Source organism: Thermobia domestica, chromosome 12, assembly GCF_964235325.1.
Source record: "Thermobia domestica chromosome 12, izTheDome1.hap1.1, whole genome shotgun sequence".
Lineage (NCBI taxonomy): Eukaryota > Metazoa > Arthropoda > Insecta > Zygentoma > Lepismatidae > Thermobia > Thermobia domestica.
The window spans coordinates 130,991,243-131,006,324 of NC_137465.1; the positions used below are offsets into that span (position 1 = coordinate 130,991,243).

General features: G+C 35.0%; 1 protein-coding gene across 2 annotated transcripts in view; it reads left to right on the plus strand.

Moving 5' to 3' along the window:
* LOC145666661 (uncharacterized) overlaps positions 1 to 15,082 on the plus strand; it is a 67,092-nt gene that overhangs the window by 14,688 nt on the left and 37,322 nt on the right. For both annotated transcript variants that reach the window (XM_081734120.1, XM_081734121.1), the window contains exon 3: positions 9,358 to 9,636. In XM_081734120.1, the coding sequence (XP_081590246.1) occupies positions 9,358 to 9,636 (279 nt within the window). The remainder of the gene's footprint in view (positions 1 to 9,357; positions 9,637 to 15,082) is intronic.

The window sequence follows — 15,082 nt, forward strand, 5'->3', positions numbered from 1 at the left end:
GTGTAACATTTGACAGGTCACTAAGCTTTGGTGATCATATACAAAATGTATGTAATGAAGCAAGAAAAATAATTGGTTACCTGTTTAATCAATGGCCTGCTTTCTGTCAATCAAATACATATGTACTCTTATATAAATTACTGGTAAGGTCGAAACTAGAATATGCATCAGTGACTTGGAACAGCCTAACAAAAACTCTCGTAAACAAACTCGAGATGGTGCAAAAGTGTTTTATTAGAATACTTTGTTTTAAGTTAGGACTTGACTATTATTCTAGCACGTATGAACATTGGATAACGTATTTTAATTTGGAACGACTGGCTGACAGGAGAAAATTGATTGAATCTGTATTTGTAGGAAAGTTACTTGACAACCAATATACCTCAGACTATATTTTTAAAAATGTTGATTTTAAAGTTCCAACATATGGTACAAGGGCAAAAATTTTATTGCAACCGCATAATAGAAAACATATTTTAATCTGTAGGATTTTAGAAAGCTATAATGAATGCATATCTTAAAATATGACTTTATTTTAGAATTTTAAATATACGTAACTTAGTACTTTTTATTTTTATTTTATTTTATTTTATTACTTTTAATTTTTGACACTTCTTTGTTTTAATAATTGACGTACACTACACTGTCAATGTTTTTATTATTAATAATTAATGATATAGATGTAATCATAATTTTATCACTAGTATTATATATTCATTGCTAAAATAATGTAGAATAAGACAAAGTGCTGTATTTTTGCTGTATTTTAGCTGTTCTCAGCACGTAAAATAAAGTTTATTATTATTATTATTATTATTATTATTATTATTATTATTATTATTATTAGAGCGGGTAGACGTGGAAATTTTACAGCTTCGGAATATCTTAAGCAGTGCATTATAGTATGTTAACAAGGTTACAGGCCAGTCAGATAGAAAACTTCCTTTATCTACGAGTGTCAATACAAATCTTTTCTTTCGAATTATTGCTTCAACTTGGCGGAAATAAAATGAGCAGTGTTACCATCTTCTTGTAATTAATTAATCATGTAAGCACCATTGTGGCTTTAATATTACATGTTATTGTCTTTGAGTTTAAGAAAAGCCGACAGGGGTTATAAATATTGTAGGGTAGAATTACCCCCGGTATAGGTTTGTTTATCCTAATGTACATCTCACTATGGCATTAATATTACATGCTTTGTCTTTATTTCGTTTTAGTGAAAAGCTGACAGGGGGTAAATATCCTAGGATAGATTTACTCCCGGTATGCGTTCACTAATCTTAACGTACATCTCATTATGGTATTAATAATGTATGTTTTATCTTTATTTTCTTTGAGTTAAAGAAAAGCCGCCCCTGTTGTGGGCGAACAATAGTTCCTTTTGTAAGTAAAATTCACCGGAAAAAAGTGACTGTTGTCTTTTCTAGGACTGTTTTACCAAAGGGTATATTTGTCCTAGGATAACTTGATAATTTTATCGGGGATATATCTTTGCTAGGATAGTTTTACCGGGCAGTATATCGATCTCTGGGACTCTGAGAGATATGTCTGTCCTAGGACTGTTTTACCGAGAGCACGTCTATCCCGTTACATTTTTCGCCCCTCAAGCCGCTACGTCAAGGATATGTGTCCTGCTTGTTCCACCCTAGATACGCTTCTGGGGAGGGATGGTGCACGCCTTGGGCCCGTACTGGGCAGATTTTATTGTTGTGTAGTCAGCAAATTTTATTTTTATAGATTTTTCGACCGTGAAATTGAAATATTTTGGACCGTGAAAAGCGTGAAAAAGCCTTGAATTCAAATATTTAGTTGGAGTGAGAAATCTTCCAGAGTAAGTTCCAGGAATCTAGGATCATATCTTCAAATGAGTCCCAGACAGACTACTTTGTACATTCTTGACTCCTTTCTGTTCTAACCTAAACAAGGTACCCGAAAATTTTAATCAATAATCTTGGAAAAATTATAGAAATAGAGCTTTTAAATCCAGTGAATTATTATCAGTTCTTCGGAATGCAAATATATTATTTACATATCAACTGGCTTTTTTGTTCTTCTTTTAGTACAAAATTATGCTCAGAAGAAAAGGGAAGAAAATAAACATTAGAAAAATACAGTCGGAAAAAAATATAGTTAACTTTTTTACATTATATATAGACCTGGAAATTGTAAATCATGACCTGAAAAACCTGAAATAGTCAGAAAAATCGTGCTTACCAAATAAGTGTTAACCCTGGTACTCAGATTACTTACTTTTGTTGAAGATGAAAAATGACGGAATGGTAAATGTCTTACTATGAAGTTTGATCGTTGAATTTTAAAACAAGAATTAGTTTGTATTATAATAAGGAAAATGTCTGCCACGTAGTTATTAAATTAATAGTAAACTTAATCATATTTTGTTAGGGTAAGATCATTTTAAGAACTCAACAAGTGTATTGTTTATATACAGGTACAGTGAATTACAACAATATCTTAAGAAAACGACGAAATGGTTTATATCTTAAATGAATATTTTAGTAGTAATTCTTTAAAATATATTGTATGCGTCTTTTCTTAATTCGCATTATAATCTGCTTTTCTTAAAAATATTAGAAATAATATAACATTTTTTATTATATATAAGGAACCGACCTGGAACCATTCGCACATTAACACCTCGGCTATGCCAAAGTCCATTTATACATGTATAACTAGAAAATATGGAATCGTTAATTAATAGTCTCCCCCACTCTGCTAGACAATCTCGAGTTTCACCTTGCTTATGTAATAATGATATTCATCCGAATTAAAATACCTTTAGATGGTTGCGTTACCTCACTGATTTCCCATTGTCGTATGCAAATCCGTAAATGCATAGTTGAGATACAATAACATTCCATTGCAGTGTCATTTCTCAGTTATACATCTACGGATATTCATAACCTCTTTTGTGCGGGTAGTAGTCAGAAGTAAGGGCGCGATGTGTCAGTCGTAGAACAATCAACCTATAGTGCGACAGTTGTTGCAGTGGACCATACAAAATAATAATCTACGTTAATTGATTATCTTTGGTAAGTAATTCATGCAAAATTCTCACTATAATTCAAGAATCCAATAATTATTACCTTGCCAACAGAAGAAACAGAACGTGTTTTAAGTAGAGATTCTGCTCTGCACCATTCTTTAGAAAGGCTTTTGTTCTAATTGAAGTATGGAATCCATGTTTCGTCAGTTGTTATTCGTTGGGGAGGGGCGGGTTAGACTTGCTTGGTTGTTCTTTGTATGGACCTTCAACCACTGACTCCTTCAAGGTGCTCCTTCTACTGTTAGCACATCGTTGTGTGTAAACTTGACCTTTTTAAGTGCTTGTGGAAACATACACTAAATATTTACATACAGTTACTTAGAAGGAAAGTACTTGGGATCAAACGGGAGAATACGCACAGAAAGGAAAGCATGTGTAATGTTAGCACCCTGGAAGCAAACAGTTACATCCGTTTTTCTGCAAGATGCTGTAAACGTCCGCAAGAGCAGGGCAAAGTAGAGCACGTGCCATAATTACAGGGCGTCTATACTGTCTGACCCCGGGATATTTTCCGCAGAAAAGGGTTGGGTGAATGGAAAAATAGGCGAACGCGTATCTTATTATTTTAGAGGCACACATTTTGAATGAAAAAGTTGTGTCCCACGGTCACCCGAAGGGTCTCAGACAGGGTCCAACCAAAATTTTCAAATGGTAGGGGGGATCAAGTAGTATATCATTGAAAAGGTATTTGAAAAGAAACAAGGTGAATCAAGTTCCTAGTCTCTACGCTTACTCTGTACAAAATGATATACGGTACAGTCAAAGTGTCAACACAGTTGTCATGAAGGAGTCTATGACCACCATTTTGCATAGTGCATACAGACTTGGAACGTGTTGTAAATTGTTTCTTCTCACACTACCTTTCAAACTATATATTACTTCACCCACCTTACCATTTGAAAATTGTTAGGTGGACCCTACAGGGACCCCTGGGGTAATACCTTTTCACTCAACATGTGTAGGGATACGGGTGCGCCGATGTTTCCATTCACTCAAACATTTCCGCAAATGCCCCTGGGCCAGACTTTATAGATGCCTTGTCGGCATGGCACGTGCTCTTGCAGACGTTTAAACCAGCTTGCAGAAAAACGAACTTTATTGCTTGCTTCACGGGTGCTAACATTACACATGCTTTCATATTTGTGCGTATTTTCCCGTCCAGGAAACTACGTGAGCCCGACCGAAAAAAATACGCATAGAAATAGTGTATGAATAGTGTTAGTACCCCTAAAGCGATAGGTGATGTCAATTTGTCTGCAACATGGTGCAAATTTGCACCATAAATGGCTACATAGTGGCAGAGAGAGCATACCTCATGTCTATCACTACACTACTCCCAACAGTGTAGCTGCAGACGCTAGTTCTTCACATGAGGAAAGGTTGAATAAGTAGTGAGACGTCAAATGGCGCGGAAAGTGGTGATCAATCCAATGAATGTAGTGCGGTTGGCTGGAGTGAAAATGCGACGCAAGGTACGTCATTAGGAAGGAATTGGTCTGGAAGGTGAGGCATTTGCATGTTTTCGAGAAGAAATAATAATGCAAAAATATGGAAATCAGTTAGAAACCGAAAGTCTCCGAATGTTAGAGCGCAGTGGTGAGAATGAAGAGGAAAAAATGAGAGCGTATAGTGACATTGTAAGTCCTACGAGAGACAATGAAAGTAGCCAAAGTGAATACGAACCGTCAACAGTGTGATCACACAGTTTACTGATGCCACACCAGAGAACATATTCGGGGATCATCATGTGCGCGAATTCAACTCATAGGTATATATATATATATATATATATATAAACTCCTGCAACGATACCCGAAACTGAAGAAAAAAGCAATATTAAATGCGTGTTACAATATGTAGCAAAGAAACGGCAAAACATGGCTGCGTTTAAAGGAAATCTCCGCTACAGTTAAAGACAATCATGCAGGGCACCATAGCAAAGTTTGATGAAGCGCGAGCTATGGGAGCTAACGTCCTGTAATTATGGCAGCACGTGCTCTACTTTGCCCTGCTCTTGCGGACGTTTACAGCATCTTGCAGAAAAACAGACATCACTGTTTGCTTCCAGACTGCTAACATTACACATGCTTTCCTTTTTGTGCCTATTCATCCGTCCGAGCCCAAGTATTTTCCTTGTTAGTAAAAAACACAGTTGTTATACCATCTATATAAAAATTAAAAAAAAATAAAGTACAGTAAAAATAATTTAGAAAAATAGGAAGAGAAACATTGTCTAGGGAGAAAAAAATATTTCATACAAATTTCCAGGTGATAGTTAAATTTGTGTGAAGAGTTGCAGAAAGCACGGGAAATTTTGTGATTAGAGTCTGTAGGAACCCTGATTTGCTGTATATTTATTAATAACTTGAGAAATATCAACAACAGAATTCATATAAAATATTTGGAGAATCTGAAATTTTACAAGGAAAGACTGATCAAACTTCAAGACCACATCACTACTATTTTTCACATACTGTTTATCTTAGATTAATTTGCTTATTATTGTAGTAGAGAACCTCTGAGTTTCAGCATAAAAATATAATTTATAGCGCATTAGAGTTTCCGTTCTGTTTAACTTCAGATATTGTTACCATTCAAAATATGCGAGAAATTATCCTTTATGAAATAAAATCATCGAATGGATAACGTAAATGAACAAAATAAAACCCGTATAGGAAATCACAGAGGGTATGTATCATTCCTCGACTCAAGAATAATGCAACGGAGAAAAAGATATTAAAGTATAATTGACATTATGCAAAAGTGAAAATGCAATTCTTAGAAAATTATTTTTCCGATCTCCCTCCGTAAGTGCATGAAGCGGGAATGAATGATAAAATCTCAAATGAGAACCCCACTTTGCAATAGGTAGGGCAATCATTTGCTTGCAATAGGTAGAGTTTGTCTGAAACACTTGTGTGTACAAGTGACTGGTACTGTAATGAATAAAAATAAGGTAAGATTCAAGTTTAACACCCATTTGCGTTGCAAAGTGTGATTGGATAGGAAAAAAGAGCAACTGAAATGAAAAGCAAAGGTTTCAATAATTCATTTTTGAAACTTGCAGACATTTTGTCCGCCCTTTATAATTTAACGCAATGTGTGCAAGATGTTTGGGAGGCATCTGCATCAGTATGTATCGTTTCGTTACTGAGGATGACAACTGAGATTAAAGTTATTCGGAATGTAACTGTGGACAGCATTTCAGTGGAGCTCATATTCTATCACATGCAAGAAGACATAGAAGAGAAATAATCGAACAAGTATCATGGAGGGGACTGTTGAACAAAACCAACGTTTGTACACCTTTTCGACAAATTTGTTTCGCGTTTCAGTTGATTCATTTTTGCATCAAATCATTTGCCTGCAATCACAATGGAAGATAACATTTAACAAGAATTTTACATACTTTATCCCATTTCAGACACATCTATCTCTTATACATTTCAGATAACTGTTTCGTAGATACAATTTGCAAAAACTAAGGTTCTCATTTGCAATTTCGTGCCGTGGAATGATAAATACCCTCTGTGATTTCGTATTCAAATTTTTGTTCTGGTGTTTTCATATTAGTGGTACTGGACGTTTTATCTGGTAAAGGTACAATTTCTTGTGGTCATTTTGAAAATGGTGACCCACATGAACAATCTTTTGCCATAACGCTTTTTAGGTTTTAAAGATCTATCAAACGAGGTATCACTCGCCACATGTTTCCATTAAAAATTTGAAGTTGGGCCCTGGGTATCACCACGACATCACCATTCCATTTGTTTCATAACATTTCGTATTTGAGTTTTTGTTTGGTTCATTTATGTTCAACCGTTTTCATATTAGTGGTACTGGACATTTTGTGTGATAAAGGCAACAAATCTTGGCGGCTATTTTGAATACGGTGACCGACATGAAAAATCTTTTGCCGCAAAGCTTTTTAGTTTTTAAAGATCTATCGAAAGAGGTATCACTGGCCCCTTGTTTCCATTTAAAATTTTAAAGTTTAGCCACGGGCCCCACATAAAGGATGGCCCTGAGTATCACCACGACATCACCATTCGATTTGCCCCATGGTATTTCCTATTTGAGTTTTTGTTCGGTTCATTTATATTCAACCGTTTTTGAGATATTTCCGTGGAAAGATTAAAATGGGCCACCCTGTATGTATGTATATATATATATATATATATATATATATATATATATATATATATATATATATATATATATAGAGAGAGAGAGAGAGAGAGAGAGAGAGATGGATATATATAGATATATAGAGGGTTGATTAATTCGTGTGTCAATTTCATTTGTTCACTGCAAAGGTGGTATGAGGTAAAGCCGTGCAATTTGGTGTAACTTTCGATGAAGGACATAAGTTTTGTTTCGTCATATAAGCATGTCACTTGTACTAAAGATTGAAGAGATACAGTCAAAGGTCAAATTTCGATTTTTTCCTTATGGGATTGCAATGGTAAATTCTGAAAGAGCTTGAAAAAACGTAAATCGAAATAATAACAAAGAGAAAGCTGTATGGTATGATTCTATGTTGCAAGCCGACCAAATATGCGTCAATCAAGTGTCAAGGTCAGAGGTCACTGTCAGATCAAGATTACAGGTCACCTTGAGAACCCATTTGAATACACTGAAAACAACGCAATATTCATACCTCATCGTGTCAAATGGGTTCTCAAGGTGACCTGTAATCTTGATCTGACAGTGACCTCTGACCATGACACTTGATTGACGCATATTTGGTCGGCTTGCGACATAGAATCATACCATACAGCTTGCTCTTTGTTATTATTTCGATTTACGTTTTCTCAAGCTCTTTCAGAATTTACCATTGCAATCCCATAAGGAAACAATCGAAATTTGACCTTTGATCCTATATCTCTTCAATCTTTAGTACAAGTGACATTCTTCTATGACGAAACAAAACTTACGTCCGTCTAAAGTTACACCAAATTGCACGGCTTTATCTCATACCACTTTCGCACACTGAACAAATGAAATTGACACACGAATTAATCAACCCTCTGTGTATATATATATATATATATATATATATATATATATATATATATATATATATATATATATATAGATAGATAGATAGATAGATAGATAGATATAGATATAGATATTGTAAGGATCCCCACATCACGACAAAGGCACATGCCAACACAACACGTGCTATTGATTGTAAACAACATAGCAGAAGAGAAGCCGACACGAAAAACACCGAGGATCGCTGAAAGAAGACGGACCTCACGGAAGGACCCGAAGAAGACAGATAAAAGCCGGACCACCGAGGGACCCAGTATCAGTCGACCAACTGATCGCTTAACCATTACCTTCCTATGTCGCTGTGGACTAGGAGCACCTCTTCCTTACCCTATGTCGCACAGGACTAGGGATCCCATCTTAAACTTATAATCCTAATCTAACCTACACCCTGTTAAGTGTTCTGGAAACTGCCATGAGTAGAAGGGGCACCCGGCAAAACATTTAATATTCCTTCATTTGGTCATTGAAGAGGAGACATTGAATTAGAAACATTTGTATTTATTATATTTTGTAATAAAATTTGGTGAAGGGAAAAGTCGCCCGGACCATCATTTGACTCTACCTATATATATATATATATATATATATATATATATATATACAGACACTCTACACACACATACACACACACACACATACATACACCATGAAAGCAAATCTGCCTAAAACTAGTTTGAGCACAAGAAAGCAGGGAAAACAAGGCATTTTCGTGAGTTTTCAATAAAAACCGGACCCCTGTCGAGAGGCAGGTACTTTATGGTACGGCCCATGAAATGATCTCCGGGGCAATCTCAATCGACTTCAGTCGATGATGGAAGGCATTCTGCCTACAAGTGGAGAATAGCATTAGGCCTTCTGCGATATTCTGATTGATACAAATTTTATATTTAAGTTAAAGCATAATTGTTATTGTATTATGCGAAAAATATTTTGAGAAAGTAGTGGATTGATTTCGTAATCTAATCTTTGTTATCTTTTTACTTACCAATTAAAATTTTTATTATCCAGATAGGGATAGTTGTCTTGGCAATAGCATGGCAACTGTTATGAAGTATAGCCTTAAGTTTCGTAGTTAATATGTAAGTATGTAAAAGATGTGAAAACTTATTGAGTGTTAAGTGTGAGTGAGCGTATTCAGTTTCATGTTTTTGTATTATGAAAAGTAAATACTTTACCTTTTATTTGTCTTATTTTTTATTTTATTTATTTATTTATTTATTTTACTATAGGTTGGAAGAATGGTTTGTAAACTCGGGACGAGAGGATTTTCGTGGTCTGCCCGAGAAAGTACTGAAAGGAAAAAAAGTTTGTGAAGTACATTTTTCTGAGAAATATCTATATACAGCTAGCTGTGGATTAAAAAGACTTATTTGGAATGCAGTTCCTTTTCCAGTAAACGCATCTGATGTCCATGACAATGAAAATGTGATACCAAGGATTGCTTCTCAGAGCAATTCAAATCAATCTCATGCAACTAGAGTAAAGAAATCTGTGGAGTCAAGCCAAGGGTACAGTTAGTTTACTACTTCTTCTTCTTCTTCTTCTTTTTTTTTGTTTAATTCTCGTTCTTTTAAAAATGGTTATATTCATGTAATAAAGAAAAGTAATCACAGTATATAGTTGTAGAAATGAAATCAAATTAGACGTTGCAGCCCAACTGCGATGACTGTCACTGACAGAGGTGAAAACTAGTATAAAAGTATTACAAGCAACTGCATAGTCAAGTGCAGACTACATCAGGTTGGCAAAAAAGCTGTATCTGTATGAATAAAAGTAGATACACTGATTCACTCCTCATAAGATCTACGAAATTATTATGTGTCGAACTTTTGGCATTTGTAACCGTACAGTCTAAATTGTAGGTTACACGGGTTAATTAAATTGCAACACTTAAAAGGGGAATACAGGGAAAGGGGGAGGGGTAGGAAGGTTTGAATTACTCTTTTTATATGAATTTGTTAAGCGTATAATTTGAAATTTTGTATGTATGTCCTACTGGTACTGGGGATATACTGGTTCTGGATAAACTGTTGTAACTATATAGTAATGTAATGTCTTATTTGCAAATAAATTCCAATTATTTTAGAGTTTGAGACATCAAGTCTTGTCGACAGGATATCCTTTAACAAAAACTATGGTTATCTATGTTTGATAAGTATGATGAGAAATGCAAATTGAGTCGTGATGGAGTGAATAAAGTAGGTGGGAGAACCCATGAAAATCCACAGACACAAGTTTCAATCACAAATTTACATGGTGTTCAATTGAATCAGCAGAGGAGAACACAGTATTGCGGAGCAGTGCCTCAAAAGATTTCCAATTGGGAATCTATTATCCCTATATTTTCTTACAAAATATCTTTCTTTTCCTGCAGAGTAGTAGACTTTCCATTGTAGCCTGAATAAATAATGTTTACGCAAATCTACTATATCAACCAAATTATCAACAAAAACCAACGCTTGGAGGTATATCGCAGCTGAAACGCAGATTATGCGTTAATTTGTCGCAAATCTATATTATTAAGGCCTTTGTTCAGTAGGCATATTTCATTTATATACTCTGTAGTTATTGCCATTATGAAATCAGAATAATTGTAATAAAAATTCCTCTGTTGTATTTAATCTGCGAAAAAGTTCAGAAGTTCAGTACGAAGTTCGGAACAGAAAGAATAAAACATTTAGCCATCAGTTGTGTGCTTAGTGTAGCTCGTGACGAATTATATCATGTTTTACACAATGATCTTAAACTTTGAAAACAAATTCAAACTAAATTTGGCTTAAAGTTTATTTCTAAAGTTTGATTTTCTATACTAGTCGAAGTAAGAGGTAGGTGCATAGATTTACGTAAATATGCAAGCAAACCATGTAAAATTAACTAGCTTTTTGCTTGTGCGGTGCATGCGTAGTGATAGTCTAAATATAAGTAACCATTAAAATAAAATTCAAAGAAGTGACGAAGTTAGTAATTCTCATTCTATATTCCTATAGAGCATGTATCGAAGTTTAGGAGAGTTACGTTACTAGGAGTTTCTATTAAATAATTCGTAGTTATATTTAGAAATGGGTATATATTATTCTTGTGTATATAAGTTTACGGGGATAAAGAGTTCGTAGAGCTGGAATACTAAGTTTAGTAGGTGCTTTACTTTTCTGAATGAAATGAAAATGAAATCTTGCAGTTTTACGTCCCATGGTTATGCCGCGTAGCGTAAAGAAGGCAGTGATGATAAGAATGAATGAAAATAGTGGAATGAAGAATGTGGAAGAAAATGGGGAAACCCCGAGAAAAAGTCAAGCACACGGTGTTTGTCCACTACAAAGTTCATTTATCGCGAGCTGGGATCAAGTCAGGGACCACACACCCCATCCTTACTCTTCTATTTTATATACAATGTACATCAAGAATTATTTCTAAAAGCACTTTATATTCATAATAGGTATAATAAATGCTGAGAAATATTGATGAAATTGAAATGTTTTAATTCAGTTTTTTTTATATTTTTATGAGATCAAGATATATATGGAACATAATACTAAGGTAATTGTCAGGTATAGTTATAGTTTGATATTTGAAACTTAGGTTCTCATTTGTGTTGTAAAATATTGCGTGTTCGATTCCAGATAATTCTTTTGATGCTGCTTGGTCATAGGAGTACCCGTCCTAAGCGTTCCACCAATTGCCTTATTACCATTCTTGGTTCCAGTTGTTCTGGTTACTCCCATGGTTAGAATCCCTGCATCATGTCGTTCGTCTGGGTGTCCAGAAATCGGTTAACCAATTTAGGTTATAGTTGTCATATAAGCAGTCGATGGCCAGTTTTAGGTGGCTTGCCATCTTCGGTTGAAAACCATCGGGCCAAAATCCGAAACCTATTTACGTCTCAAAGATGCCCTGAAAATAAGAACACTAATATACCTTCGCCAAATTACTGCTAAGTTGACACTAGACAGCAGGTGACTACTTCCTACTGTGACACATGTTCTCAATACGGTAGACACGCACGAAAGATACTTTTTGTTTGCTAAAATGTAGAATCCCTCTACAGTACTGAGACATAGGCGTACAGGTAAAAAGTGGAATCCGAACGACCGTGATTCGTTCAATGCTTTTACTACATGGGGAGGAACCTAGAACCACGAGCACCAAAGGTGGGCATAATAATCATACACTAGGAGGAGGTCTCAGGAAAGATAAAAAATAGTCCTGTACCGAGAAACAACAGATTACTCGTAAGTTAGAAGAAGAAAGAGCGAGAATTGTGCAAAGTAGTAGTAGTGCATAACCAATATTACGTGCCAAGTAACTATGTCCGAAGAAGCTATTTAAGAAAAAAATGACTACTGACGTGAATCTTCATTAATTTGCTACCGTACAGTGAAAATATAGCACTGAACTGAAATATATCACAACTGTGAAACAAAACTCACTTGTTAAACTACAGTAAACTTCCAAATTATACGAATTCAATATTAAAGCAGATCTATAATGTTGACCACAATAGAGCTTCGAAATAGTGAGACATGAACCATGTTAAATAGTAAATTTCACCACTTCTGGTCGTACAAAAGATACAGAAAAGGGAATATTTTCACAAAACGCTGAATCAATCGTAAATAAAACGTTTGTCGCTAGCTGTTGCTGTTTTGTCCTACGGCAATAAAGAGTGGAACCGGAAATAATGATTTCTAGTACTTCTGGTTTGGATAGATGGTTAATGGAGGCGATAAACTCTATTCTTGGGACGCTAAATCGATTCCAGAAAACCGCTAACTGCACGTACAAGAAAGTTTAACCAATTCTGAGAATAATCCGTTTTATTTATTTATTTATTTTATTTTAAGATGCTGAATCGATTTGAAAAACCGTTTCTTGTTATATCTGACCGCTTTTGTTGGCGAACCAGAAATTGTTGATTTCTGCTATTTCCAGTTTGAATAGAGGGTTAATGAAGGAGATGAACCGTATTCTTAAGAGATTGAATCAATCCCAGAGAACCTTTTGTCGAGATCTCTTACGGCTCTAGCTGTTTGTAAATCAATATTGAAACCGGAAATACTACTAAATTTCTACCATTTCCAGTTTTAATAGAATGTTACAGTGAAGATGTGTGTTTAGTTGAGACACTGATCGATTCCAAGTAACCTCTTGTCTCTGCCTATAACCATTTTTGTTCTATAACATTGAAACCAGAAGTACTAGTAAACTTTTGCTACTTTCGATTTGAGAAGAATAATACGGATAGAGAAAATATCCTTTCTTGAGATGTTGAATAGACTCCAAAAAGACACTTATAGTTATCCATTATAGTTTTTGTTCTATGGCTTCAACGTTGAACTGAGAACGGTTGCTTTCTAACACTTCCGGTTTTAGTGGAGGTTAATCGGGGTAGATAAAACCAATTCTTGGGACGCTGAATAGATGAAGAACAGCAGCTTCTCGATATATATCTTTCCTATTTTGTTCTTTCTAAATTAATATTGAAACCCTAAGTGCTAGTAAATTTCAACCACTTCCGGTTTTGAAGAATGTTACGGGTGGAGATCTTGTATTTTCTTCGGATGCTGAGTCGATTAAAAAATAATAAAATCTTATCGTCATCTATTACCGTTTTTTCTCAGTGGTAATCAATATTGATACCTGTAGTACAATTAATCACTTTAGATTTTACTAGCGTAATCTGGGTAGATATAGCATCTTTTCTTCGGATGCTGAATCAATTCGAAGGAACCGGTTCACGATGTATCTGATCATTTTCGTTCTTTTCTTATATCGATCAAAGTTGAAACTGGAAACCGTTGATTTCCACCTTTGAAGGTTTCAATAGAGTTTTTGTAAAGGATATCGATCCTGTTCTTTGGGTGCTGAATCTATTCCGCAAAACCTCTCCTCGATAGCTATTATCGCTTTTGCTCAGTGAAGATCAATATTGATACCGGAAATGCAAAATATTTGTCCACGTCCGATTTTAGTAAAGAGAGATGATATCTTTTCTTGAGATGTTAAATAGATCCCGAAAAAATACTCCTCAATGTATCTGACTGTTTATATTTTATGGTAATCAAGGTTGAAACCGGAGATGGTTGATTTCTACCATTTCTGGTTTGAATATAGTTTTAATGGAGAAAATGATCGTATTCTGTGGGCGCAGAATCGATTCTCCCCTCCTCAAAAGAAAAGTTTCCCCCACATCACTTACCGTTTTGGCTCTGCGGAAAGTAATATCTAAATTGGAAGTATTACTAAATTTCTAGCATTTCCGGTTTTAATAGAGTGTTATTGGCGGATATCTTATATTCCCTTAACAAGCTGAATTGATTCCAAAAGCTACTTATTGCTGTATATTATTGATTTAGTTATATGACGATAAAGGTTGTAAATGAAAGTGCTAGTGAATTTTTATCATTCCGGTTTTAGTAAAGTACTACGAGTGGAGATGATATCCTGTTATAAGAGATCGAATCAAATAAAAACACCGTTTTCGTTCAGTGATCTATACTGATACCTGTAGTACAAGAAATTTTTAACCACTTCCGATTTTAGTAGCGTAATCCAGGTAGAGATGGTATATTTTCTTGAGACGCTGAATAGATTAAAAGAAAAACCGCTTCTCGATATATCTAATTGTTTTTGTTCTAATGTGATTAACGTTGAAATTGGAAACGGTTGATTTCTACCTCTTGCGGTTTCAATAGTTTTAGCAGAGGATATAGATCCTGTTCTTTGGGTGCTGAATTTGTTCCAAAAAACTGGTCAATATCCATTACTGATCCTATTCTTGGGACGCGGAATATATTATATATAATTTTCAAATCTCTTACCGTTTTGGCTCTATGAAAAATCAATATTTAAACACGGAAGTACTACTAAATTTCTGCCAATTTCAGTTTCAGTTATGTGTTACGGATAAAGATGTTATACTTTCTTAACAAGCTGAATCGATTCGAAAAACCTACT